The sequence below is a fragment of the Anser brachyrhynchus genome (genome assembly GCF_964034855.1).
Source record: "Anser brachyrhynchus genome assembly, chromosome: 2".
Taxonomy (NCBI): domain Eukaryota; kingdom Metazoa; phylum Chordata; class Aves; order Anseriformes; family Anatidae; genus Anser; species Anser brachyrhynchus.
In genome coordinates, this window is record NC_137695.1 from 11,823,156 (window position 1) to 11,848,234 (window position 25,079).

Below are 25,079 nucleotides of genomic sequence, written 5' to 3' on the forward strand. Positions count from 1 at the left end.
AAGCTAACTTAAGCAATGCCAACTTTCAAGTTAGTAAAGGAAGTGGGTGTGTTTTACCGTGTTGGTTACTTTAGGACAGGTTTAGATTTTCTAACGCTATCAGGCTCTGACAAGTAAATTAAAAACTTCTTCCTACTTCTCCTTCCCTGTTTCTAGAGTTTCAGTAAGCTAGCTTAGTGTCTTTTATAACCTTGCTGTGTGGAATTAGTGGGTAGTTGAATCAGAAATAATTCTTCGAATTTCAGTATTTCTTTTAGTAGTGTTTAATTTGTGTAGTGTTCTTGTTGAATCAATTTTATCCCAGGCTGGTTTTAATCTGGATCTGTTTGATGTTCTGGTTCTCTGAATGCATGAACAAAAGTACCCTCTCCGGGGGGAGGCAGATGACGATGGAGAACAGAGTAATGGGGAGACATGAGGAGTGTAGGGCCGCTTCTTTCAGCACTGTGCCTGCTTCTCCATGTTGAAAGTAGCCATGAAACAGGTGTAAGACAGAGCTGTGCACAAAGCGGGCGTGCTCTGTGTTGTGGCTGTTGGTTGCTCTTGCTCCTCTCTTTAAGCTTGATGTCCAGAGACAACCTGTTAGCTAATACAAAGTGAGGATTATGATAGGCTTTTCTTTTTTTTTTTTTTTTAAGTCATCCTGAATGTATGAACCAGAATGTTAGGCTAAATTCTGGTCGCTTAGATGCTGACTTGATCAAAGATGCATGCTGCCCTCTAATGGCTAGTGTGCACATGCTTCTTCATATTTCAGTCCGTTTATAGGAATGAAAACAATTTCTTTTGGTTTGGGTTTGCTGGAACACGTAAGAACAAAACAAGCCATAATCATTCTTAAACTTGCATTGAAATAATGACGTTCACTCTAATTTGGGTGGTTTTCTGTATTAATGTTCCACTCAGTAATGGTTTTCCTGTACTTCCAAGACCTGAAATAGTGGTGGTTTGTGCTGTGGCAGGAGCTGACTCAATTTCTTTTTTTGTTCAGAGCTTATGGTTTCAAGACTTTAAGGTATATACTTCTAAATTTTTTAAAAAAAGTTGCTAATTGGCATATTCCCTGTATTTTTGCTAGATGAATTCCAAGATGACAGGTTAGATATGCTACAAAGGAACAGTTGAGCTTTTTCAGCGTTAGGGTAGGGCTCACTAAGTGGAAACTCTTCTTAAAACAACTGGCTAAGTAGGTAAATGATGCCTGCAGTAAGCCAACTACATATTGTGGTCTATCAGCAGCAGAAGGAAAGAACAGTTTTAGTATAATTTATTTGCATGATGTACAGGGACAGCTCGTCACTGTAGATTAGGCCAGCTAGCGGATTAATTTACTCTAGTTATCATCCTTGTGACAGTATTTTTTCCTTTCTAATGTACCACTTCTTAGTAGCATACCGTGCTTTAAATTTTATAACATATTTGTTAGTACTGGGTCACAAATTTATCAGTGTGCTGCAGTCATTTGCCTTTTCCTGTACTTGCTGTCTTCTCAAAGGTCTTCAGTAACTGATAGAGTGGGAGCCTTGCATCCCAGCAGAAATCAGTACTCCGTAGGTTGGTATGTGTTTCTTTAAAGACAATGTGGTATTTTAGAGGCAGATGAATAAAATTTAAGTAGTTTGCCTTCAGAAGCTTGTGGTTGAACTGCGTATTGAAGTTGGGCCCTTTAAATCCTGTGTTAGTGGCTTTATCTTGTACTTGTTTTTATGCCTCAGAACTGCGATGCTGATTATGCTGAAGAAAAATTCAGCCCTTCTCTGTAAACTTATCTCAAAATATTTTCTGCGAGGAGGAGAGTCTTGAATAACATGGGGGAGGGAAGGATTAGACATTGCTGTTTCTTTCACACTTAGTTATGGCTAGTGACAAAAGTAGGTGACTGCTTAAAAGCTTAGATTGTCTTAAGGTTTGATAGTAAGGTATCATCACAAAGCAGTTTCTTAAGTAGTGCATAGTCAACTTGTAAATTGCTTTGTCAACCAGAAGTATTTTTCTTCTTGAACTAGAAGAATCTTGACATTACAATACATTTTTTTCACCGTTTTTTGCCTTTATTGTGTTACATTTTTATAATTGTTCTCTAGTAAAAACAACAGAAAAAATTGGTCACTTGAATTCTGTCCCTTGAAAGAGAAAGCATATGTAAAATGAATTATTTGGACAGAAATGTCCCCAAAGCTTTTTGTTTTGTGTTCTGTGCTAGAAGAAGCTTTAATTTCCCTCTTTGCTGAGAGGTAGAAAACTTCTAAAATTGGCATAAGATTGAAAGGCAGCTGCAGCTCAGAGTAAAATTTTCTATGTATGCATATGTATATATATATAAAAAAATACATATTATTATTATTGTTATATAGATGATAAAAAAAAATATAAAACTGTGTTTTGCCTCCTAGGATTCTAAGCTACCATCTTCTGTTCGGAACACACTCCTTGAACTTTTTGGACAAATAGAGCGGGAGTTTGAAAATCTGTATATTGAAAATTTGGAATGTGAGTATATCTTTCTTTAAGCAACTTACGAACTGTTTGGACTTAGGATATAGCAGCTCTAGTTGAAAGAGCTTACACTGGATACTGTAATTTAATTAATTAATTAATTTTTGTGAGGAATTCAAGAATTGTTTTGAACTTGTAGTGAAAGACAGCGTTTGTCCCCTTTCAGAAAAATAACTTTCTTAGCTCTTTGACGCAAGTAGCGAGACTAATGTGTGATACCCTCCTTGGCTCTTGGCAAAAAAAGGCAAGTGGCTGTCTCCTTGTCGCTGTACGTTCCAGGTGTTACCTGGAAAAAATGTTCTATGTGTAATGACTGTATTGTAATATAAATGATCTAAAGTGATGTAAGAGGATCCAAAGTAAGTAACACAAGCAACCATATTGTGAAGACCCTGTTAAATTTTCCTTGTTGGGTTCTGGAAGCTGTGTTGTATGGCTTGGCTTCTGAATTGTGGAATCTGTCTGTCTTGGCTCCCAGTTAAACTTTTTTCCAAACCTAATCTGTTATCACAGTTAAAGCAAACACTCATGTTACAAAAACATTCTTGCATGCTTTTGGAAAATGTGCTGCCTTTTTCTTATTTTAAAAACCGGAGGTAGTGGTGGTTAAAGGCCGTCAGCAACACTACACACTTCTTGCAGTAGTGACAATTTGCACACCTCAGTTTTCAGCCTCCTGTTGTGAAGTTGGCTGGAAGTAAGAAAAAAGTATTATATGTCCCCCTTCTCCCCCCAAATTTTACAGAAATTCACAAATGTTTGTCAGAAAACAAGTGGCGAATTTGCCTGTACCCTCCAGAGCATGGTTATTTTCCTTCCATCCCATTTCTGTTACTTCTGCATCTTTCTTTTTTACCCGGTAGTTATATTTTGCTCCCGGCATTTGTGATCTCTTTCTGCCTCCCTGACAACTTCCGAATTTTTCTCTTTTGATGCTGAGTCTGTTATTGTGCCTTATGATCTAACTCCTATGTTAGTGTTGCAGTTATTTTATGTGGAGAATCTCAGTTTTTCTTTCCTGGCTGTTCATATATCCACTTTTCCTTATTGCAGCTAATTTCTAGTTTCTTCCTTTTCTGATTCCTTCCAGGCTGCAGTCTTTTTTTTTTTTTATTTTTTTTGCAGCCATTTCTTTTAGTCTGCCAGGCTTGTCTGTTTCAGTCATCTGTTAGGACAAGCTTGTCTCTTTGTTTACTTCTCTTTCAGTCTGTGTTTAATAAGTTTAGGTGCATGTGACCTGGAACACAGGAAAGAGAACCTTGCTTTGCTCATTGCAGGCACTTGAATTTGATACACAGTTGCAAACTGCCTTCTAGTGCTTATGACTGAGACTTCTGTGAATTTCTCAGAAATGTCAAAAACCGCTCTCCTGATGGATTACGTTCTCCCGGATCTGAAAGCTTTATTCCAAAGTCTGGGAATGAGTGTTTATTTATTTATTTATTTTTAAAATAGTAGTCCTAGGAATTTGTGGAAAAGACAGACCTAGACTTAAGAACAGTTAAAAACTGCTTAGCTAAAGCCTCTCAATCATGTTTCACCTAAGGAAGATGCTTGAAAAATATCAGCCCAGATTTTGAGGAAAAACTCTAAGCCATCTTTATCTTTATAAAATGAAGCTGGGGCACTTTAAACCAGCCCAGCAACTGGAAATCACTTCCAAGTACCTGATTTGTTTTAGCTATGCCATCACTCTGGTGTTCAAATGGCATTAGCAAGAGTCATCAATAATTGACAGAAAAGCAGATTCTTCTTGCAAATACATGCTCTGTGTAACATGCAAAAACATTTTGATTGGAGTTGATATTTCTAAAACACTTAAATGCAAATGTAAACGTCATTCTTCAGCACTTTTACTGTATTTCAGAGTGTAAAATGCATGTTTGTTTTCCTTTTTTTCCCTGAAACTAGCAGTAGACAAGCATTCGGGGGAAAATACTATTTCATGATGAGTAAAATCTTTGCCAAGAAATGACATATTAGTTGTGTGGCTAAAATATTTCTGATGATGTAAGTTTACTGCCTTCTCTAGGATTTCAGTCAGTAAAGGTGGGTCATTTATTTCACAGAAGTTGCTTTGTTAATCTTTAGTCACGTTTGATAGTAAAAGCAACAGTAATTAGAAGCCAGTAATGCTTTCCTTGGAATCTGGGTCAAGGTTGATCTCCGGAACATTCAGCATGAGCCTTGGTTTATGTCTTGGTGAGAACCGTTTCTATAAAATCACAGTTGATCTGTTTTCCTGTCCTTAGTGCAAAATACATTGTGTGCATACGTTACATAACAATTCTTAAATCGTATGTTAATGACGTTGTTAATGATACTTAGTTTTTCTGTATTAATGTGAATTTTTGCTCTCATCAGTACGTAGAGAGATTGATACACTTAATGAGCGTTTAGCAGCTGAAGGACAGACAATTGATGGAGCTGAACTGAGCAAAGGACAACTGAAAACAAAAGGTAAGAGAACTACAAATAATTCTATATACTCCTTTTGAATGTACTTTTTTTTGTACTTGGCTGGCTAGAATTTATTAAAGGGAATTAATGCCAGTTACCTATCACAAATAAGCTAATGCTGTATTTGAAATATCTTCCTTTAAATTTATTTGTCTCAACAGCCAGTCATAGTACCAGTCAGCTTTCTCAGAAATTAAAGACAACTTACAAGGCATCTACTAGCAAGGTATGAGACCAATTAAACCTCTACTCATCACTGTGTACTCATGAGACTAACGTGGCTGTCCTGAAGTTGTAAATTATGGTTTCTTTAAGCTGAGTAGTGCTGTGCTTTATGTGAACCCGCCTAATGAGGAACAGTATCTTTATCTTGGATTCATCTATTACTCATTGCTTCAGCCACGCTACCACCACCTTTTTACAGTAACTGTTCACATTTTTAAAGAGCGAATGTTGGAGGGAAGGGCATGTGCATGTGTGTGCATGTTTGTGTGAGATTGCTCTTCTGTAGAGATAGCTAACGTTTTGAAGAGGGAAACAGAAATTAGATGACTGGTTTTTTTGAATATAGATTTGGATATTGCAGTTGAAATTGGAACCTAAGATACGAATAGGCAGTGTAGTGTAGGTTTATTTTTTTTAACTATGAGTTCATTTTCTTTATGTCACAAGCCTTGCAAATTAGTAGCTAGCTAACTTTTTGTCGGGTCTCTTAGCACAACTACCCTTTCTGATGGTTTTCTTTTTGTACAGCTATGTATGTTCAGTACTTTTGTTTTTCTTGTTTGCATTTTTAAGTTTTAGCTGCTGCTCTTTCTGCCCTGTCTCAGGATAATTTTGTGATATGTTAAGAGTAAATAAAATGTGGTGTCTCAGAGGAAAAAACAGTGAGATCTGGTTGTGAACCTAATTATGAGAAGCTCTGTGGAGACTATTGTTGCAGGCAATAGAATGACTGCAGGTGTCTTGGAAGTACAATCTATTAAGTAGTTTGAAAGTGAGAGAATAAGAATAGTGTGGTGAAATACATCTGAGTTCATGCTTTACTTGGTCTCCCCTTTTTTCCTCTTGTTTCTCAAACTTTCTTTTTTATTCTTGCCAAGCTGGTGACCAGAGATAATACTTCGTTGTGTGTTTTTTTTAATAGCTAATGACTCATAAATCCTTTATTGAGGCCACTTATGTAGGGATAACATAGTATTAATAGTACAATACTATGGAGTTATCAATTAATACTTTCTGCTTTATTTTTTATCTTTTTTTTAAGGCTGCTGTTAAATGCTTGCCTTCTTTTACTTGCTAGCAATGTAGTGCTCATTCTTTCCTGGGCAAGACAGGTGAACCTCATAACTTCAGCATGGGAAACTGGGAGAATCCTGAGCACGTGCTTTGTTTCCCGGTGTTCCGATATGCATGCACATCGAAGTAGTCCTGAGTAGTGAAACAAGAATTTAATTTACGATAAGCATCGTATTGATTACATCAGTTGATAACTAACATGGTTGAATGTGGTGGCGTATTTCTTTCTGCAACTTTAAATCAGAATTTACTGGGATGTAAAGAGGAGAGGTGAGAACGTTCAAGTTGGCAAAACTCGTATCAGAGAATAAGGATACTTTTGGCACCTGGGGTAACCCACTGGTGCTCAAATCCTGGAGAGAGAGTAGATTTAGTGCTTGGTACTCTAAAAGTCATTTTTGTGTATGTTAATGGACAAGATGCTGTTATTTAACGTTAAATTAAATGTTCTGCAAATGCAAGAATTACTCTATGAAATTCATGCATTGATGGCAACTTTATTGCTGATGTTAACAACCCCCAGCTGTAATAGTTTATAAGATGTCAGGAGCACATTAACAGTTTATGCAGAATCCTAAAATAAACTGAAATTGCATAACTTGCTTCATCATGAACTATCTTCCAGGATCTCTGATTCTTTTGGACCAGGAAAAGGACTCTTAAAGGAAGGTATTTCTTCACCTGTCCATTGAGCAGTTGAAGGGAATAAAACGTTTTGGTAGAGGTAGTGTTTAACCTCAGTGCTTAATGTTGTTCGACCGTAAATTCCATTAGTCAGTCACAGTGCAATGTTGCTGATCCTGACTTGGCCAAGTTTTCATTCTTACTTCTAATGTATCCTGTCCATTTCAGAGACATCTTTAAACAGTGTTTTGACACTACGTGCAAACAATTGCTTTCTCACTAGCAAATCTCTGTACAGAAGGAAGTACAGGAAACTGTATTGATTTAACAAATAGGACAAGCTGGAACACTGTCAAGATATTGTTCAGTTATTTGCACTTGCATATGATAATCTGAGGTCTGCTCAAATAATTTAAAAGCTTTGTGCAGTGCAGAGCCATCTAGAAAGTTGCATGGTATTGAAATACTTCCTTTCCTTTCCTGGGAAAATGTTTGTGAATGTGTAAGGAACCAGAAAGTGACCCAGGGAAGATCCAGTTAATCCAATTACTGGTATGTGAAGTGAGAGACAGCAAAAGAGGAGTGTATACATGTGTGTGTGTGTGTGTGTGTGCATATATATATATATATTTTAAAAGATTTTGTGTGTAGAGAAAGAGTCAATAAATAAATATCTGTATCTATCTATAAACATGTAATATTCTTGAGCTTTTATCCCCCATGTTCATTCAAAACTGCTGATACTCCAGGAGGAGTATTATGGCCTTTCTATTAAAGAATTAGTGAAAGTACTGCCCAGCAGTTTTGGAAACATCAGTGCTTGTTGATGAATAGGAGTTAGGTTTCCCATACAACTTTTGCATGAGGATTCGACTCAAAATTAGAAAAACAGAGTGTAAAAGTAGTTTGAGCGTGGGTCTGAGAGTTGAAAAACTTCAAGGTTGGAATTTGAGCTGAGTGCTGTATTAGTCCGTAACTGTTACTTAGTTCCTTACTGAATTCTGCTGTTCTGTTTCTCGTAGATAGATTCTGTTTAGTTCAAGGACAATATTCAGTGTTAAGGCTGCACCCACAGGATTGTATTCATCACCTATAAAACTCTGTAGTATGGCTGAACTAATAACTTTACCATTAGCCCATTCTCTTTTCAATGCAGCCTTAATAATCATTGCTTCTGCTGCCATGAAACAGAAATGCATATTAACGGTTAATTTGGAATTCATGTAGGGCATTATCATTTTGCCACTGGAAAGTTGACGTGCTCAGGATTTGGAATGTACCCTAGTTTTAAGACTGGAAGATGCCCTTTAAGAACATTTCTTAAAAATCATTTGCTTTAATGATGTGCTTTGGACCTTCTTTTTTGATGCCACAAACTAACGAGATTTTAACCTTAGTTTACTGTATCTGAAATGTAGGCTTAATTTTCTAACTTCTGCTACGTTGTAGATGTCTTAATGTGATTTGTGTTGAAGCTTTAAAGGTTTTGAATCAGCTGGACAGATACCTTCCCATAATTGCATGCAGGATAAGAGATTTGTGGGATAATAAGAGGGTAGTTTTAAATGAGACTTTGCTCTCACTGAATTAATCTTTCACCACTCTTGTTTTCAGTTGTCTCTGGAAGTGTTACAGAGAGAAACATTTTTTTTCTTTAAAAGTATTAAAGTCCCCTGTCATCTGAAAATACAAAATTTCTGCAAGTGGGTTACTTTTCTATAGATACTGAGTGGCTTTTATTTTCTTGTACTATAATGTCTTGTAGTTTTCACACTTTTGCTAGATTTTTTCTTCCTTTGATTTATTATTATTTATGCACATACTAATTTGGATTTACTGAGTCTTCTCTGTTTTCCCTTAACAACATTGAGGGAATGTATTTATCAGATGCTTAGATGAGTTTGACATATCTTGAAAAATGCGTTGTTGTGCAAATAAACTGTCAGATGCTCTCAGATTAAAGCTTGATTTGATTAGCTTTTTGCAACTTAAAAAGGTGAAAAAATGTTTCTGTTTTTTTATTAGAATTATTTAATAGATTTTTCTCAAAGATTACATTGTCTTTAAGTTGTCAGTTATAATTGTTTGGGAATAGACAATTGGAATTGTTAAGGAATTGGAATCGTTAGGGAATAGGAAGGTGTGTTGTCGTTGTTGCTGGCAATCTCTTACCCACACTGATGGGAAGTGTGCACTGCATTTGTACAGTGTTTTACTTCAAAGAGGTTGTATTACTGTAGTACAAAGTTGTTTAGCCTTCTGTAAAAAGGGACATATTATAAGAAATCATGTGGTATGTTTGCATCCAAACTCACTTTCCTGCTATCAAGTGTCAAATTCTTGACAACAGTGAACTGTTGAAAACTAAAGAATTGGCATGAAAAAAATGCTATCTATTTGTAGTTGTGAAATAATTACTTAATCTTGTGTTGGTGTGGAAAAAAAGATTTTGGTCTTTCTGCCTTTTCAGATTGTCTCCAGTTTTAAGACTACAACATCAAGGGCAATCTGTCAACTGGTAAAGGAATATGTTGGCCACAGGGACGGTATTTGGGATGTCAGTGTTGCGAAAACTCAGCCCGTGGTTTTGGGAACTGCATCTGCTGGTAACATTTTGCGTTGCTTGAATCTTCTGAAAATTGTGGTGTAGTCTCTTAAACAATAGCAAATGTAGATCAAAAGCATTCCTGAATACTTCACTCCACCAATGAGCACAGCTCTGAAAAAGTCGATATAAAGAAATTCAGTATCTCGAAAATTCTTAAGTTGGATTTTCCTTGAAATGCATTTAACCTTCAGAAAATTCAGGCATCCTTGTTGATGTTTCTGAAGTGTGTGTCAGTTAACTTCCCTGTGGGTCACTGACTTACTCAAGGTACCTGTTGTGATCCAAAAATCAAGTTTTCAAGGTAGGAAAAATACCACAAGTAGAATTGGCCTTTTGATATCTACTGCAGATTAATCTGATTGGGGTAATTCCTTTTACTTGTTTTGAGAGTTGCGTTAAGTTGTAATGATTGGAAGCTTTTCTATTTTATGTGTAAGCTAATGGTCAAGAGGAGTTGGCATTACCTGGTTTTGAAGTCCGTTTTGTATGGTGTGCTGTACAGCCCAAGATAACTAGCTTGTTGAATCAGAGTTAAAAGTATACACTTGTAACAATATTTACAGCTGTTTTTTAATCTTGTAGATCATACTGCTTTGCTCTGGAGCATAGAAACGGGGAAGTCCCTTGTCAAGTATGCAGGGCACGTTGGATCAGGTAAGATAAGGGCGTGTTGTGTAAACTGGAAGCAGAATGCGTTTGGGAGGGGGAAGTGTGTTTTGGACAACTGCAAAAATGTTTATTGTGGTTTTACTGTCAGGTTTGCCAACACTGTTAGCAAGTTAACTGTAAATTTCCATTAGTTTTCATACAGTGAATGTTTTCTAATGCGATTCTTTTTTAGAGAGGAATATTAAGACAGTTCTGCAAATGCTGAATGAATAAACAACTCCATATAAAGAAATTTAACAGACACGGTTAAAACACTTAGAAGTTAAATATCAGAATTCATTAAGGCCTTCATGCGTATGCAGAACAAAGAGAAGCTTACATAATCAGAAATTGGTTATTTTGTAGAGGCTGTGTTTTATTTGGGATACAAGATACAGGTGCTGGGTGACCATCAATCTTCACTTCTTGTTCAATGTGTGATTCGATATATAATTTACTGCATGGTATTAAAGTCTTATTTTGAAGACAGTTAATTCCCTATTTGTCTTCCTGTATACCAGCATGAACATTTCAGAAATGTGACCTTAGTGTTTTTGTACTGCTCTTTGGGTGGAAAGATGCAGTGCAGTAAGTGTTTTGATGTTAATCTTCATTTTTGGTGTCCAGTTTGACAACAAGCACCTGTTTAGCTCCCTTCTACCTCGTAATGGGTAAGAATATTGGGTTTTATAGACCAAAGGTGGTGATGTTTTCCATAGCTTTAACTTGCTGATGAGAGTTGAGCTCTCATATCTCATATGGAGCATCGAGTCATGCAGCCAGAAGATGAGGAACACCATTATTAACCTGGTATGTTTGATTAGGTAATGCAGCTGGGACATCACGTGAGCTTTGCGGCAAGGACACAAATAGGATTAAGTTCTGTGCAGTAAGGACAGCTGCTTTCAGCCAGGAGTTTTGTTTGCTGCTACGACTTCTAGCTCCTGTAGCTTAAGGATTCTAAAGCCCAATAGATAGATGCGTAGAGACAACAGGTAACACTTAACTCGTACAGGTCTCTCAGGTTGCTTGCAATGTGGTGAGGGTACGAATGGTGCCCTTTTGGCCATCAGGACATGTCTTTGGCTCATACTGATCTTACCATCAACCAAAACCCTCCGGACTCCTCTCTGCAGGGTTGCATGCCAGCCTCTTGTCCGCCAGCCTGCATGTACATCCAGGATTATGCTGTCCCAGATGCAGAATCTGGCATTTGTTCTTGTTAAATTTCATACGATTGGTGGTTGACCAGCACTTGCATCTATCAAGATAGCCTTGTAAGGCCTCTCTACCCTCAAGGGAATCAGCGTTTTCCCCTAATTTAGCATCAACCACAAACTTAGCTAGCATGCACCCAGCGCCTGTGTTGACGTGAAGATTTTTTTGTTTGTTAGTTTGTTTTTAAATTGCTTTTTGGGTAATCATGAAAATAATAAAAGACTCCAAACTATATTTAAACAGTTTGTAAACTAAGTTTTAAAAGAAAATAATTACAGTTAAATTTGAGTTCATATAGCTTGTATTTAGTTAAACTTTGTTTACTTATGTTTGACAGTTGATTGGAAATAGAGCAGGGATGTTGGATGACAGCAGTTAGTAGACTTGAGGTAGTTCAGCATGAATAATGAGTAACTTTTTCAACTTGCTACTAAATTCTAGCACTCTCTTCAGATCATGGACATCTCTTTTACTTGTATGATAGAAATGATTTTTAAGTTCTTTCCTGAAGAACTATTGAAGAGAAGCTTAAGGATTTTGAAAATGAAAGTGCTTAGTAGTGTAAGCAATTGAATCGTATACATTGAACTAAGAACAGCTTTGTAGGCTGATAGAATTCTTGCAGAACTGTATTTTAAAACAATCATGCTTCAATTACATGTAGTTTTGCAGGACTGAAGTCTAATTTATGTTCTTTCCATTGGATCTTTAGGCATTTGTTCCTGTAATCTGTAGCATTAATCAGGAAGTTGATGGTCCTATATAGGAAGTTTTCATTATGTTATAAATAATTATGATTACTTACTGCTCTAAATTTCCCCAAAGTGAATTTATCTCCAGCCATCTTGCACATGATTACATGAATATAGTTTGTTTGTCCTTTTTAACACGAAACACTTGCACTAGGTTTAGGAAATAACTTGCTAGAAAATGTGTACCGTGGTATCTGTGATTGACAGTGACTGCTTTCTTTGATACTGCATAGGTTTATGTACTCAAATATCATTGTGGTTTCTCTCACCTAAGAGATTGCTATCTGACAAGAAGTTATTTAAAACTGAAGACTTCTTGATGTCTCAATACTTTTTATGATAAAGCATTGTGAAATAATTCTTTTAGTATGCTAGCTTAAAGCTTTACTTTGTTTTACACAGTAAATTCCATAAAGTTTCATCCAACTGAGCAAGTGGCTCTTACAGGTACGTACATTGTTTTCATCTGCTGAGTATTTTAATCGTGTTGGAAAAGTAAGTGCATTGTTTGCTACTGTCTCCCCTCTCACCACTTCGTCAGTATCATTGCTGATACAATGATCTTAATATTTGAACGTGTAAGAAATCAGAGCTAGATCTTTCCATCAGTTTATCATATCATATTGTCACTTGTGCTTACCTGCTTCAAAACAGACCTTTGGAATCATAGATCTTAGCCCTTTTGGGTTAAATTATGTTTCCAGAAGTGAATGAGAAGGTTGATACTGAATGTGCAGGAAAAAAAAAAAAGGAAAGAAAATATGGATAGTAGTGTAACGAGGTTTTCAGGACTGAGAATATTGTCATTAAGCTTTGGGTTTGAAAACTGTCTGATGTGGTTAGTGCTGTGTTTTTTATGGTCCAGCAATTAGGGTACTACCCTCGGCATTAAAGAGATCTGGATTCAATTTGCGGCTTTGGGGTAACTCACTGTAAAATGAAGATAATTGCTATTGAGGTTAGAAATTAAAATGCTGCTGCTTTCTGCTTCAGCAGTGGCTACCTTAAAAGAAGGTAGGTATGATTTCTAGCTAGGCTAACGGTGATTTAAGTTCGGCTAATTGGATTTTCCTGTTTTCATATGCTAACTGCAGTTAGTGTTGCAGTGCCATAAATAATATTGTTATGTAAACTGACTTACAAAAACAAATAAACCAAAAATGAAAAACAAAGCAAAAAACTAGCCATAGTGAGACTTCTGGTTTTCTGAGAGGTGTTTCTGCAAAATATTTCCGTTGACAATCTGTGTCACTTGATTGACATGACTACTTTAAATGAAAAAAAAAAAAGGGGGGGGTACAAGTGAGAAAAACACCTCCTTCCCTGATCCAGAATACTGACACCCAAAAGCATATAAGGCTGATGAACTTCCTTTTACCTGTCTTACTTGTTCTATTAAAAAGACATTTCTCCAAACGTTTTCACATACATTTTACTTTCGAAGTCTGTGCACACACATAGCAGACTGTTTTTCTTCTCAATGTAGCACTCTCAACACTGTACCCCCTAAGTATTAGGAGCATGTTTGTTTTGTCCATAACAAAGAGAATCTTGTTTAGTAATGGGTAAGTTTCTTTGAAAAACGGGTGAAGTCTAAAATCAAATGATACCTGCTGAGCTGTGAACTGGTGCTAGTTAAGCTGAGTTGCTTAAGGCAGAGGCAAAATAGCTTCAGTCTTGCTGTTTTGTTTTTCTCATTAAAAATGTGCTAGAAACATGTAACAGAAGAAATCATTGAATGAAGAAGAACCCTAGCATTTTGGGAAATAGCAAATGAAAGATGGCTCTTGCATTAAATACTTTCTTCAAATGTTCCATACTAGAACAGCAGTGATATTAGAGTTTTGATTTGTAGTATTTAAGTAGATATTTTCACTGTAAGAAGGATTAATTTGGTAGATACTTACATTTTGCAGAATGAATTATGTTCTGATCTGTATTGAAGCCAGGGGCCATTTCATTGAAACTTGCTTGCCAAAAAAGTAACAATTGTGTCTGTTAGATGCCACACAGATGTTATTGCCAAATATGTAACATTAAAGCTTGTTTTTATTTCTCATGGAAATGCTCTTATTTAGTCAGTCTCTCCCTCTCTGCCTCCCCCTCCATTTCTTTGTGCTTTCTTTTTCCCCTCTGCAGCATCTGGAGACCAGACAGCTCATATCTGGAGATACATAGTACAGTTGCCTGCACCTCAGCCAACTGCAGACTGCAGTGTAAGCAATCAACTTACTGCAACTCAACTAATTGCACAGCAATTTCATCAGATATGGGTGTTGTGATAATACTGAACATTAAATTTATATGTAATTAAAAAATTGCATGATTGCAGGATTGGAAAAGGTGGGGTTTAAGGTTTTAGTTGAACGGGTATATTTCAGCATCCTTCAAAAAAAAAAAAAGATTCATGTTTTTGAAGATCAGAATAGAAGTGCAGAATAGGCTATGAAACTGCAAGCACTGACTTTTTTCTGAAGGTGATAAGCATATAAGTAAATGAGGTGGCACGTATGTTTTTTTGTAACTAGCACAATCATAAATAATAATGAAGTTAAGTTAAACTAGTTAAGTTCTTGTACCTTACCTTACCGAGGTACCTGTATTAGCTGTAGTTGCTGTGATGAGAACTGGTGGTACAGGTTCATGTTTTTGGCATTTATTTAATTGTATCTCTAAATCTGATTTCTGTTTGACCCTTGCTAGTATTCGTCATACTAACTGACATTTGCTGACTGAATAAAAGCCTGGGAACACCATTTACTGTAGGCTGTCAAGTGCTGTATTTGACTTCAAGTCACCCTTACTAAATTGTGAAGACAAATGTAGCTCATAGTGAGAGCTTCTCAGTAAGCTGCGTAGGGGCAGGAGATGGCTGTATGATAAGAGATATGTAGGTAGATTTCTAAATGGCAAATGTTTGATTCAATTGAGTTGATTTGGAATTTCTATTTTGAAAGAGCAGTACAAATATTACTTTTTCACATCTGAATATGGTGAAGGAGGGGTGTATTTTGGTAGGATTCAGAGATGGATGATTTTACCTTAGCATAAGAGTTTATTTTGTATCCGGTTTCTGTCAGCATGCAGTTCTGATGTAAAGACCAACAGACAAATCCTGATGTCAGGATTTTAATTCTAATGGATAAAAATATTACTGTAAATGATTCTCTTCCCAAAGATTAAAAAATAGCGTCCTGCTAGATGCTTCTGATTTTTTTTAAAAAAATTAAAGGTAAGAAACTCCTGTGATACATGCATGGGAATGAAACTCAGGGTAATAGAGCGAGAGGATTTACGGAAAAGATTTGCCAGACAGTAAGGTGGACAGATATTCAGAGCTAAACAGTCCAGGAGAGATTTGAAAATGAAGAAGCTATTAAAAATGCACTTAACTCACCTGTCTTATGCCTTCAATTAAGATTTTCATAGTAGATACCTGAGTAGGCTAGGTTCTAGAGAATTAAGCTACCCATGTTCACATTAAAGGGGTTTGGTTGCATTTACTCTGTAAAATGTAACTTTGAGACATTCCTTCCCATTTATTTTTATTCTTTTTCCTATTGCATTTTATAGCAAGTGTCCGGAGAAGATGAATTTGAGTTCTCAGATAAGGATGAACCTGATGGAGACGGAGATGGTTCTAGTGACTGTCCCACTATCAGAGCCCCGTTAACTTCGCTCAAAAGCCATCAAGGAGTGGTCATAGCAGCCGACTGGCTTGTGGGGGGAAAGCAAGCTGTGACAGCTTCGTGGGATAGGACAGCAAATCTGTATGATGTAGAGACTTCCGAACTAGTCCATTCTCTTACAGGTATTTCTTCACTCACATAAAGATAAAATCGGTGGTTTAGTGTTATACGTGGGATTACTTTTAGATACAGAAACATTGGGAAAGTTAAGTTGTTTTGCTGGAGTGTGGTGTGAGCGTGTGCAGGACTTATGCTGCTGCTCAGTGCTGCAGTGGCTTCTAAAATTCCAACCTGGCAAATCCTGTGAGCATGAATTTGTGTTGTTTCAAGCATGTGATACGTGGCCTATGAAGCAGTTGTTTGTAAAGTGAATTCAGCCAAATTTCAGCTCTAGCAAAGTGTTTTTGTTGTCTTCATGGCATATTAAGTAGCAATAATCTATGGCTACTTAATAATCATGTGAAATGAGTGGTAATTTTTCATGTTTTTTTTTTTATTGCTTCTAAATACAGTTCTAAACTTTTACAGCAATAGTAAAATGAAAGTTTGGAATGATGCTTATTATTGTTTTACTGTTTGTTTAAAATCACCAGCACTTCATTCCAAGCATATGTGGAAATGAAAAGTCTTATTTTCATTACCTTACATGTTCTCATCTGTGCTTCTAGGGCACGACCAAGAGCTAACGCATTGTTGTACGCATCCCACCCAGCGTCTTGTGGTGACATCATCCCGCGATACAACTTTCCGTCTGTGGGATTTCAGAGATCCTTCTATCCATTCTGTGAATGTCTTTCAGGGCCACACAGAGTAAGTGTCATTTAATTCACGATTAATAATAATAAAAATTTTTTTTTACAAGTTCTTAAAGTATGAATGTCCTCAGTTGCTTATCCAAGCAAAGACGTTCATGTGCTCCTTGAGGTACTAAGTTAATTTCCCTGTTTTATAAGGCTATTGTTTTTTTTTTTTTTTTTTGCATCAGTTACAGTGTAGTTTAGGGGTATTGCTGCAGTTGATCAAACAGGTCATCTCTGCTTGTCGTGATGCTCAGTGTGAAATAAATCACCAAATACCAAATTACAGAATAGTTAAGGTTAGAAGGGACCTCTGGAGGTTATCTGGTCTGTGAAAAGTCAATTTTCATACTTAAAATCACCTTTAATTGTAAGTTTTACTTAGTTTTACCGTATACGTTTAATATATCATGAGCTCTGGCTGTTGTTTTGGAAACTGAGTACTACTGTGTGACATTTGAAGGAGAACAGATAAGAGTTTCTGTGAAAATTGTTTTTATTTTCACCTACAGTCAGTATTGTTACTGCCTTTTTGTTCTCATCTGAGATCCAAACCATCATCGAACCCTAGTAATATATGGTTCGGAATTGAAGTTTGGTTCCTTTCTGCCATATTTGATACTTCGTAGCACTTGCTTCTCTCTTGAAAGCAGTAAAGCTTCTGGTGGGAGAGTAAGAGCAGTATTTCCTAAATGGTTCACTGCTTGGTGGCACAGCCTTGGGGCGGCAGAGCCAGGAGCACAGGCACCAGAGCGCCCAGCAGATGGCACCACAGCTCTGCTGGTGGCCGCCAGCCTGGGTGCCTGCAGCCCCAGCTGAGAGCTGTCAAAGAAAAAAAACTCACACGTAAAAGAGGCTCTTAGGTGCCAGCCTCTGAACTCAGAAGGTGGCATACCACTTCTGCCTCTTAAAACTTTGCCATCAGACATGTGATTCCTGGTTCCAAAAGCAATTTTTAGTTTTGGGAATGTGAGGGAGAAAGTCAAAACTTTAAACCTGCTCAGAAACTACATTTTCTGTTCAGTGCCATATTATGCTTTGTGTCTGTTTGCCTACTAAAGACGTAGGTGGATAGTGTAATTTCAAATTCCTTTCTTATTAGCCGTAATGATTTAAGATTTAGTCAAAATGGCACTTTATCTTTTAAAAATAAACTGCAATGTAACAGACTGAGACTGTTACATACAGAATATGATTTTATAAGTTGACTTCCAAAAACAAAAAGCAATTACTGTGTGTTGCCTTGTGTGATCAAGTGATATTCTGTCAGAACAGGTGTATGTATACCAGAGATGAGAGTCTATTTGTATTTTAAGTAAATGGACTAAGAAATCACCTGTTATTTTGGCGTCCTGAGCATATAACTGTTTGCTTTACTAGAAGTGGGGTATTTCTTGTAGTTTACTTCTATCACAGTTCTGCTATAGTCCAAGAAAATAAAACATTGTCCAGTAAGGCCAGATGGAACCTGTTGTGATCATCACATCTGTCTTGGGCTTCTTACATTGATGCCTATTTTTAATTAAGAGGTAAATTTAGAAGAATTGTCCAATTTTATATTAGGTTCTTCAGTAATAAAGGTTTTAACTTAGCCCTTGGTACATCCTGTAAGTTGCTTGTTCCAGCATTTAACCTCCTTGTTAAACTTTTTGTGCTTTTGTAGTGTGACTTTGTCTAGCTTTAATTTCTGGCAACAGGATTTTATCTTGCCTTTTTATTATACCTGGTATACCTCCAGTTTGTATCACTTACTACTATTCCCTGTCTGATTTTTCTGCATGCACCGCAAGGAATTTATATTCCTAGTACTGTTAATTTCCAATCACATCCTTCTATGAGATGTTTAACAGAGCCCTGGGAAAAGGATACAATATCATCCAGACATTGACCTGTTGCAAGTTAATTGAGCTGATTTCCTGAGTTCAAGCCTCTATGTTTCGCACTTAAGTGGTTTTAGCCCCAGCAGGCAGCTGAGCACCACAGAGCTCCTTGCTCACTCCCCTGCACTGGGATAGGGGAGAGAACAGGAAGGGTAGAAGTGAGAAAACTCCTGGGTTGAGATAAGGACAGCTTAACAGGTAAAGCAAAAGCTGCACCCACAAAGCAAAGCAAGGAATTCATTGACTACTTCCCATCAGCAGCAGAGGTTCAGCCTGTGAGGTTCAGAGGCTGCATACAGCAGGTGAACTGGAGCTTTCCACTGCTGTCATCTGCAGCCACACAGTGAAAGGAGAAGGAATATGCAATAATCTGAAAGAGCTAGAGAATGTCAATGTTTTTCTGTTTCTTCAGGTATTCTACATGTGCTGAGATCTTTCTAGATTCACACCTTCAAGGTGTGAAATACTGTCTTCAAAAGCAGCTTTGGGTAGCTCGTAGTTGAATGCCCTTTGTTAATGCTTCTTGATTGTTCAATGCCTCGTTAGGCACCAACTTGTCATGGCAATAAGCATGTTTCTGGCTTCAGAAACATCATCTGAGCAGGTGCTTTTGACCTAGGCTGAAAAAAATGCATAATTTGAGTTCTCAGGCTCAAATCTTTGTTGCTAGTTTGAGCCAGTGCATCAAGATGAATGTGTTAGTTGTTGGATCTTACGTCTTTGTGGGCAAACTCAGAGAAAAATTGCCCAAAGTGGATCTCGTGTTACTGCTGATGAAGAGCAGAATGGGGTGGCCTGTAGCATTTCCAGACTACTGCATATGCCTTCGACTTTCATTCCAAATGTGTGGCTACAGGAGATGTGCGGAAGGCTCCAGTACCTCTGCTAGCCATATATCTCTGAATATACGGCTGATGGTGAGTTGTGCTTTGTTGTGAGAATTGTGAAACGAGGGAAGTGCAAATAATGTCTCACTTTTCCAACTTTTCATCTTCTAACTCCTATTTCTGCTGTAAAATCTGAATTAAAAAATGTAAAAATACTTGATTAGTAGCTGATTAGGATGCTGGGTTGAATTCTGACATTTAATGAGTGTGGAATTAATGTCAAAATGGCATCCTGTATTAAGAGACTAATGATTGTTTTAGTTTCATGGACACTCAAGTTTGCCAAGGTCAGCAGGCTTTCCCAGATCCTTTGTTCTGCAAGGTTTAATTCTCTTACCCTGCTGCGTGTCTTGCTCACCTTTGAAAGCCAAGGTGATGTGGGCGAAGGGGGAATACCTTGTTGGATGCTGTCAGTGAAATTCAACCAGTTTCAAGCACTGGGTCTTCTTGAGATATTCCTGGTCTTTCTCAGCTATTAATGCCATCAGCGATGCTTTACTGTGTCTACTATTTTTCTACTGTTCCTAATCAAGGAATGCCTTTGGCATTCCCCGTGTGTGGGTCTCTCAACTCAGCTTCTGTAGGAAGTGCAAAATTTGTCTGTGAAATCTGTTGTTTTTCTGCCCAAGCCTTACTGATTAACTCGATGATTCTTCTCTTACTGTATCTATCTTGTTCCATCTCCTCCACAAAGTTAGGAGTTTTGTTAGGGTGTCAGTACCACGTGTGTAAAATGGTAACATAACTGGGTTTGTAAGCCCCAATAATCAGTAGTATGCAACTTAGCTTTTTTTCTTGTAAACATTATATCATCAGACAAGAGGGAAGGCATTAGAATGTGATGCTGTGGAGTTGATATCAGAGAGATTCTAAACACCTTAAAATGACACTTAGACTGTCTCTGTTCTTGAAATATTTTTGCCATCTTTATTTTGAGAGAATAATCAAAACTTGATGAAGTTTAATCCTTTCTTCCTATAAAAGGAATGTACGTAGCATTATAGAGAAAATTAGTTGAAAAGAAACCTCCTGTAGGGTTGTACAGCAAGGAAACTTGCTGTAGGGCATACTGCTTAGAGTTCCAAGTAACTGATCTTATCTTAGCAAGTTCTCTGCTATATAACCAGTAGTATGCACTCAGAAATAAAGAGACGTACTGCAATCACTTTTGAAATCCTGGATAATGAGTCATTCCATAAAAGCTAGTTGTATGTTTGTCAGTATTTGAATATTTTGATAAATAGAGTTACTGCACCGTCATGGAGTTGCTGAATTGATGAAAAAGCTGTTTAAAAGATAATATTCTTTGATAATTTTATATTTTTTTTTGCTTTTTAATTTGTCATTGACTAATTTTCTTGTAGAGAAAATTGGTTTTACTTAAAAAAAAAAATATAAAGTGAACATCTTTTTTTATCTGGAAGAGTAACTGTTTACAATTAAACCCTCTGTAGCTAGTAATTTTTAAAATAATAATAATAATAAGATCCGCCATGCGTTTATTTGGGGGAATGGGGTATATAACACAGAGTTTCACTGTACTCGATGTTAGCCATTGGAGTTTTTGTCAGTCACTTCAAAAAAGAGATGTGGGCAATAAATCTATTTAGTTGTTTGTGAATGCTTTAAGCTTTACTACAGTAGGTGGAGAGAATCTTAATTCCATTTGTGAATGCATGCTCTAAAAGTACTATGATTTTTTTTCAAATGACCCACAAAAAAGCATAGCCAAAGGCCTTTTCTTTATATCCTATTCAATGGAAAACACTTCGTAGTGTTTTGTTGTTTTAAAGCTTACCTAACACATGCAGCAAGACTGCAGGGATAAATGAACCTTTTTTATCCCATCATAAAGGTAATGGAATTGATTTTAAAGACATCTGCACCTTAACTAATTTGCTAACTTGCCATTGAGTGATTCTCATAAAAGCTAGCAATTGGTTTTCAATCCTGTATCGTTTTGTTAAGACAGAGAAAAAGAGACACGGGTTGTTTTCTCTGAATGTCATGAAACGCATATCTTTGAAATAGGCATTGTTGATTTAAACGCTAGAGATGACTTTTCAGCGTGAAGCTGTCTCTGAATTCCCACCGTTTTTGTGTTAATTCTTCCGTGGTTTGTTTTTAGTGCTTCTTAAGTGGGAGGAAGAAGCTCTGCTGATATTCGGAGATAAACCCAGAAACAGACTTTGGGAGTTGCGTGTGTGCTCTTGGAATTAAGTTCCTTAGCACTTCTAAAACCTGAGTGCACGATCAGATGAGGAGGTATTGGTGTACTCCTTACGTGGTACTCCTGTGGCCAGGGCAGGCTGTTGTCCTTGTCTGGAGGCTTTAAATCCAGGTCCAGGCTTCCCCACAGACTGTGGGCTGCTCTGTGTGAGGATATGCTTAGTTCCCCTAACAGCAGGTAAACTCCTGTGTACAGGAAAGGCTGCCCCAAATACCTCTTTCTTTAGGTTTCATTCCTAAATTTTACCGCTTGGAATACGAAACACGAGTTGGAACACTCCAATTTTGTTGTTTAACTATGATTTGGTGTACATCGAGTGTGTTTATCCGAAAACTCTCTCTTAGTTCATTTTCTCCAGAACCTCGGCCCACAAGCAGGTTAGTGCTTTTTAGTAGCTGCCTTCCCACTGCCAGGAAAACACGTCCTCTCCGAGTATTCAACAGCAAATCCCAGCATAGGTTGCAAATCAAAATGGAAACAGCAGTGTTAACTTTCTTTTTTGGTGCGTTGCCAGTAAGTGTTCTGCATCAGCATTTCATGGTCCAACATTTTCCACATCATTTTTTTTTCCCTGTGTGTGAAATTTCAGCAGATTGTTATGCAAAACAGTTCCGTGTCTCAGTGTGACTGGGGAGACAGCTGTTCGGCCTAATGAGGAGTGCTAGCACTACAGTATTTCTGTTGATTGAGACCCACGGAGGGAGCAGAATGTTCGAGGCCAGGCAGCGGTGTGTGGTGAGGAAGTGCCACGCTGTCAGCTGGAAGTACACGCTCGGCTGCTCCCTACGACAAGATAAATGAGTTTTGCTGGGGTTTGGCGGAGGCTGAAGCTTTTCTGGAGAATGGTCGTAGCACACCAAACTCCCTGTGGGACCCGTGGTTTGAAGTGTCATAAGACTGCTGCTTCTTTGCCATTTTTTTTTAACGTCCTATAATACCTGTCATCTTTTTTGAGTTATTAAAAACCTAATGTCTTCTAGCATTCCATTAACACGGGGGTCTGATGATCTTTTGTTGACACTTTTTATTAATTTTGCCAAGGGGACGTTAACCGCAATTTAAGTTGGGTTAGAACAAATTGAAGACTAGTATCGATGGAATGTAAAAGCAGCCCCATGAAAATGCAGAAAGCAGCCTTTTAATTTTGCGATGTGGGTGGGATTAGGGAGGCAATACTTCTGAAAGGTTATTGGGATGCTGGCTGCTCTGCCAACTTCTTTCTTCCCACACAGACTTTGCTTTGCTTGCTTCTCAGGAAGTGGGTTTTCTCAATGTTGCCTTTTTGCAATAAAAAGTGCTTTTATATCTAGCCTTTGAATTCAGAGCTCCTTATGAAAAAGGCTATTGTAGTCACGTGTGCTTGTAAATAGTGCATATCTCAGTCTGCAGTGCCTTCCAGTGGAGTTTTGGGATGGGAGCCAGAGGATGAAGACTACTAAATGCCTTTAAGGACATCACGGAAAACAGCATGGCAGCTTTCCTTTTGCCTTTCTACCCTTTTCCCAGTCATCACAGAGAGCTACAGGAGAACTTCACTGCACTTCTGTTTTACAAACTTCTTCCTGATGTGCCCAGTAATATCTGAATGAGTAGTTAAACTGAAAGTACTACAGAAAAGGATTTTGGTTTATTTTGGAAATCTTTTCCTTTTGAGAGGAGCAGAAAGAGCTGAGCAAACCTAGAGCTGGCGTTCTGTTTGCATGGCAAAGGCTTTGAATGTTTTCATTTGAAAGATGATAAATCTAAGAAAGAGAGACCTTCTGTGGTCAAAAAGACTTAACTGTACTTAACTGTGTTTGACAGTGATAAGTGATAAAGGAGAACCAATACGAGATCAAAGAAGCTGGAAAACTGTTTAAAGTTGTGGAATAAAGCATCCGAAATTGGAGGTTTATTTAAAGACAGTTTGGGAATGTGTTAAGACCATAATTGGAACAAAATGTATGATGGGAAAACAGATCATATCTGTGTGTTGTAGCAGAATACTAAAATGCTGCCTTTTCACTCACCTGGAGTCTTTCTACGACTTGAATTCCTCATGCTGTCATGTACAAGGTGGTCTCGCAGTGTGCGCAAAGTGTACAGATTTAATAGTCAACTTTAAACTGCTAAACATTATTTCAAATGTGTTACACTGATATGGAGTTCAGTGGAAGTCTGAAAAGTTTTCCTGTGAGGTATTTTGCAGCTTGTGTTCTAGAACTTGGGGAAGGAAATGCAGAAATTACTAAGTCGTGGGGAGGTCAGGCAGGTGGAAGGCAGGTTCTGTGCCAAGACCGTACCAACTCTAGTCTGCAGTAACTTGATCGTGTGGATGAATTTTCTTCCCAAATGCGAAGGTGCTTATCTGAAGACTCCTCGGTTGTGGCCTTCATGTATCTTTTAACTTCTTGACTTTTGGTTCATGAGTCCAGAAGATGAGGCAAAGGCCTGTTATTATAATCATCTCCCTGATAGCTTAGCTACACTCTAATAATGCATTAGGAAACTTGGTGTCATGAATAAAGTGGACCTTCATCCTAATTAAAACTTAATTTGGTGTCAATTTAAATTAAGAGGCTTGCATAAACTGGTCCGTTGTGACCTGGCTAGTGCTAATCTCAATCAGCAGCTTGGGTAGGACATGAATTCAAATTTCTGCAGAACAACCAAAGTGACAGTAACAACTGACAACTTAAATTAAAATTACTAAATTCTAAGAAATTGATGTGCATGACCCAAGTTACAAGATAGGTCATTAAATCAAATCTGCAGAAACAGAGTTGAGAAGCCTTTCCTAATGATTTTAGGGAGAGATTATATGCTTTCTTAGTACACTCTGTGAGCAAAAAATAACTATTTTTGAGTTGAGAATTCACATTGTACTACTATTTTCGTTTAAATACTGAGTACTACTGGTACAGTACAATATGAAATAATAGGTAAAAGATGTAAATAAGAGAAAATTCTAAAATAAAATTGTTTGTGGCTGATATTTAATAATATAAATATATATTTAATATATACCTAAATATATATAAAATAAAAACATTTTCTGAAAGTAATATTTTGTGCTTCCAGTTGGTATAAATATTCTTGAGAGTCATTCGCTGGTTGAACTTGTGCATTTGAAGCCACAATAGGTTGAATTTGAAGAACTGGCTGGTCATGCTTCTTGATGTTACTACTTGCCATTTTTCTTACCTGACTATCAGACTTCAGCTATTGTTGAATAGGAATTGAAATCAGAATTGGAAATTGTTAGATTGATGTAGTTGCTGCTAGCAGAGTTGTTCTGGAAGCTCTTTGTGTAACGTGTTTAGGTGTATGTACAAAGTATTATTAGTTACATCTCAGGTCAGGTATTGTGGATCTCTTTTGTGTCTGCAGCGTGAATAACAAATGCCTGCGGTAGTTCTACAGAAATTTTTGAATGGAAGATAAAATAACTTGAGCTAGTGGTCTCAAGGCACTTGAGAGGAAGAGTTTGATTGTATACTACTGATTCAGTT

At 37.4% G+C, this 25,079-nt stretch overlaps 1 protein-coding gene across 5 annotated transcripts in view; it reads left to right on the forward strand.

Annotated features, from left to right (window-relative positions):
• The window catches only part of WDR37 (WD repeat domain 37), a 43,594-nt gene that overhangs the window by 12,935 nt on the left and 5,580 nt on the right, over positions 1-25,079 (forward strand). For all 5 annotated transcript variants that reach the window (XM_080578258.1, XM_080578255.1, XM_080578254.1 and 2 more), the window contains 9 exons: positions 2,394-2,490; positions 4,861-4,956; positions 5,118-5,182; positions 9,350-9,485; positions 10,070-10,141; positions 12,508-12,552; positions 14,245-14,321; positions 15,679-15,916; positions 16,463-16,604. In XM_080578258.1, coding sequence (XP_080434384.1) covers positions 2,394-2,490; positions 4,861-4,956; positions 5,118-5,182; positions 9,350-9,485; positions 10,070-10,141; positions 12,508-12,552; positions 14,245-14,321; positions 15,679-15,916; positions 16,463-16,604 — 968 coding nt within the window. The remainder of the gene's footprint in view (positions 1-2,393; positions 2,491-4,860; positions 4,957-5,117; positions 5,183-9,349; positions 9,486-10,069; positions 10,142-12,507; positions 12,553-14,244; positions 14,322-15,678; positions 15,917-16,462; positions 16,605-25,079) is intronic.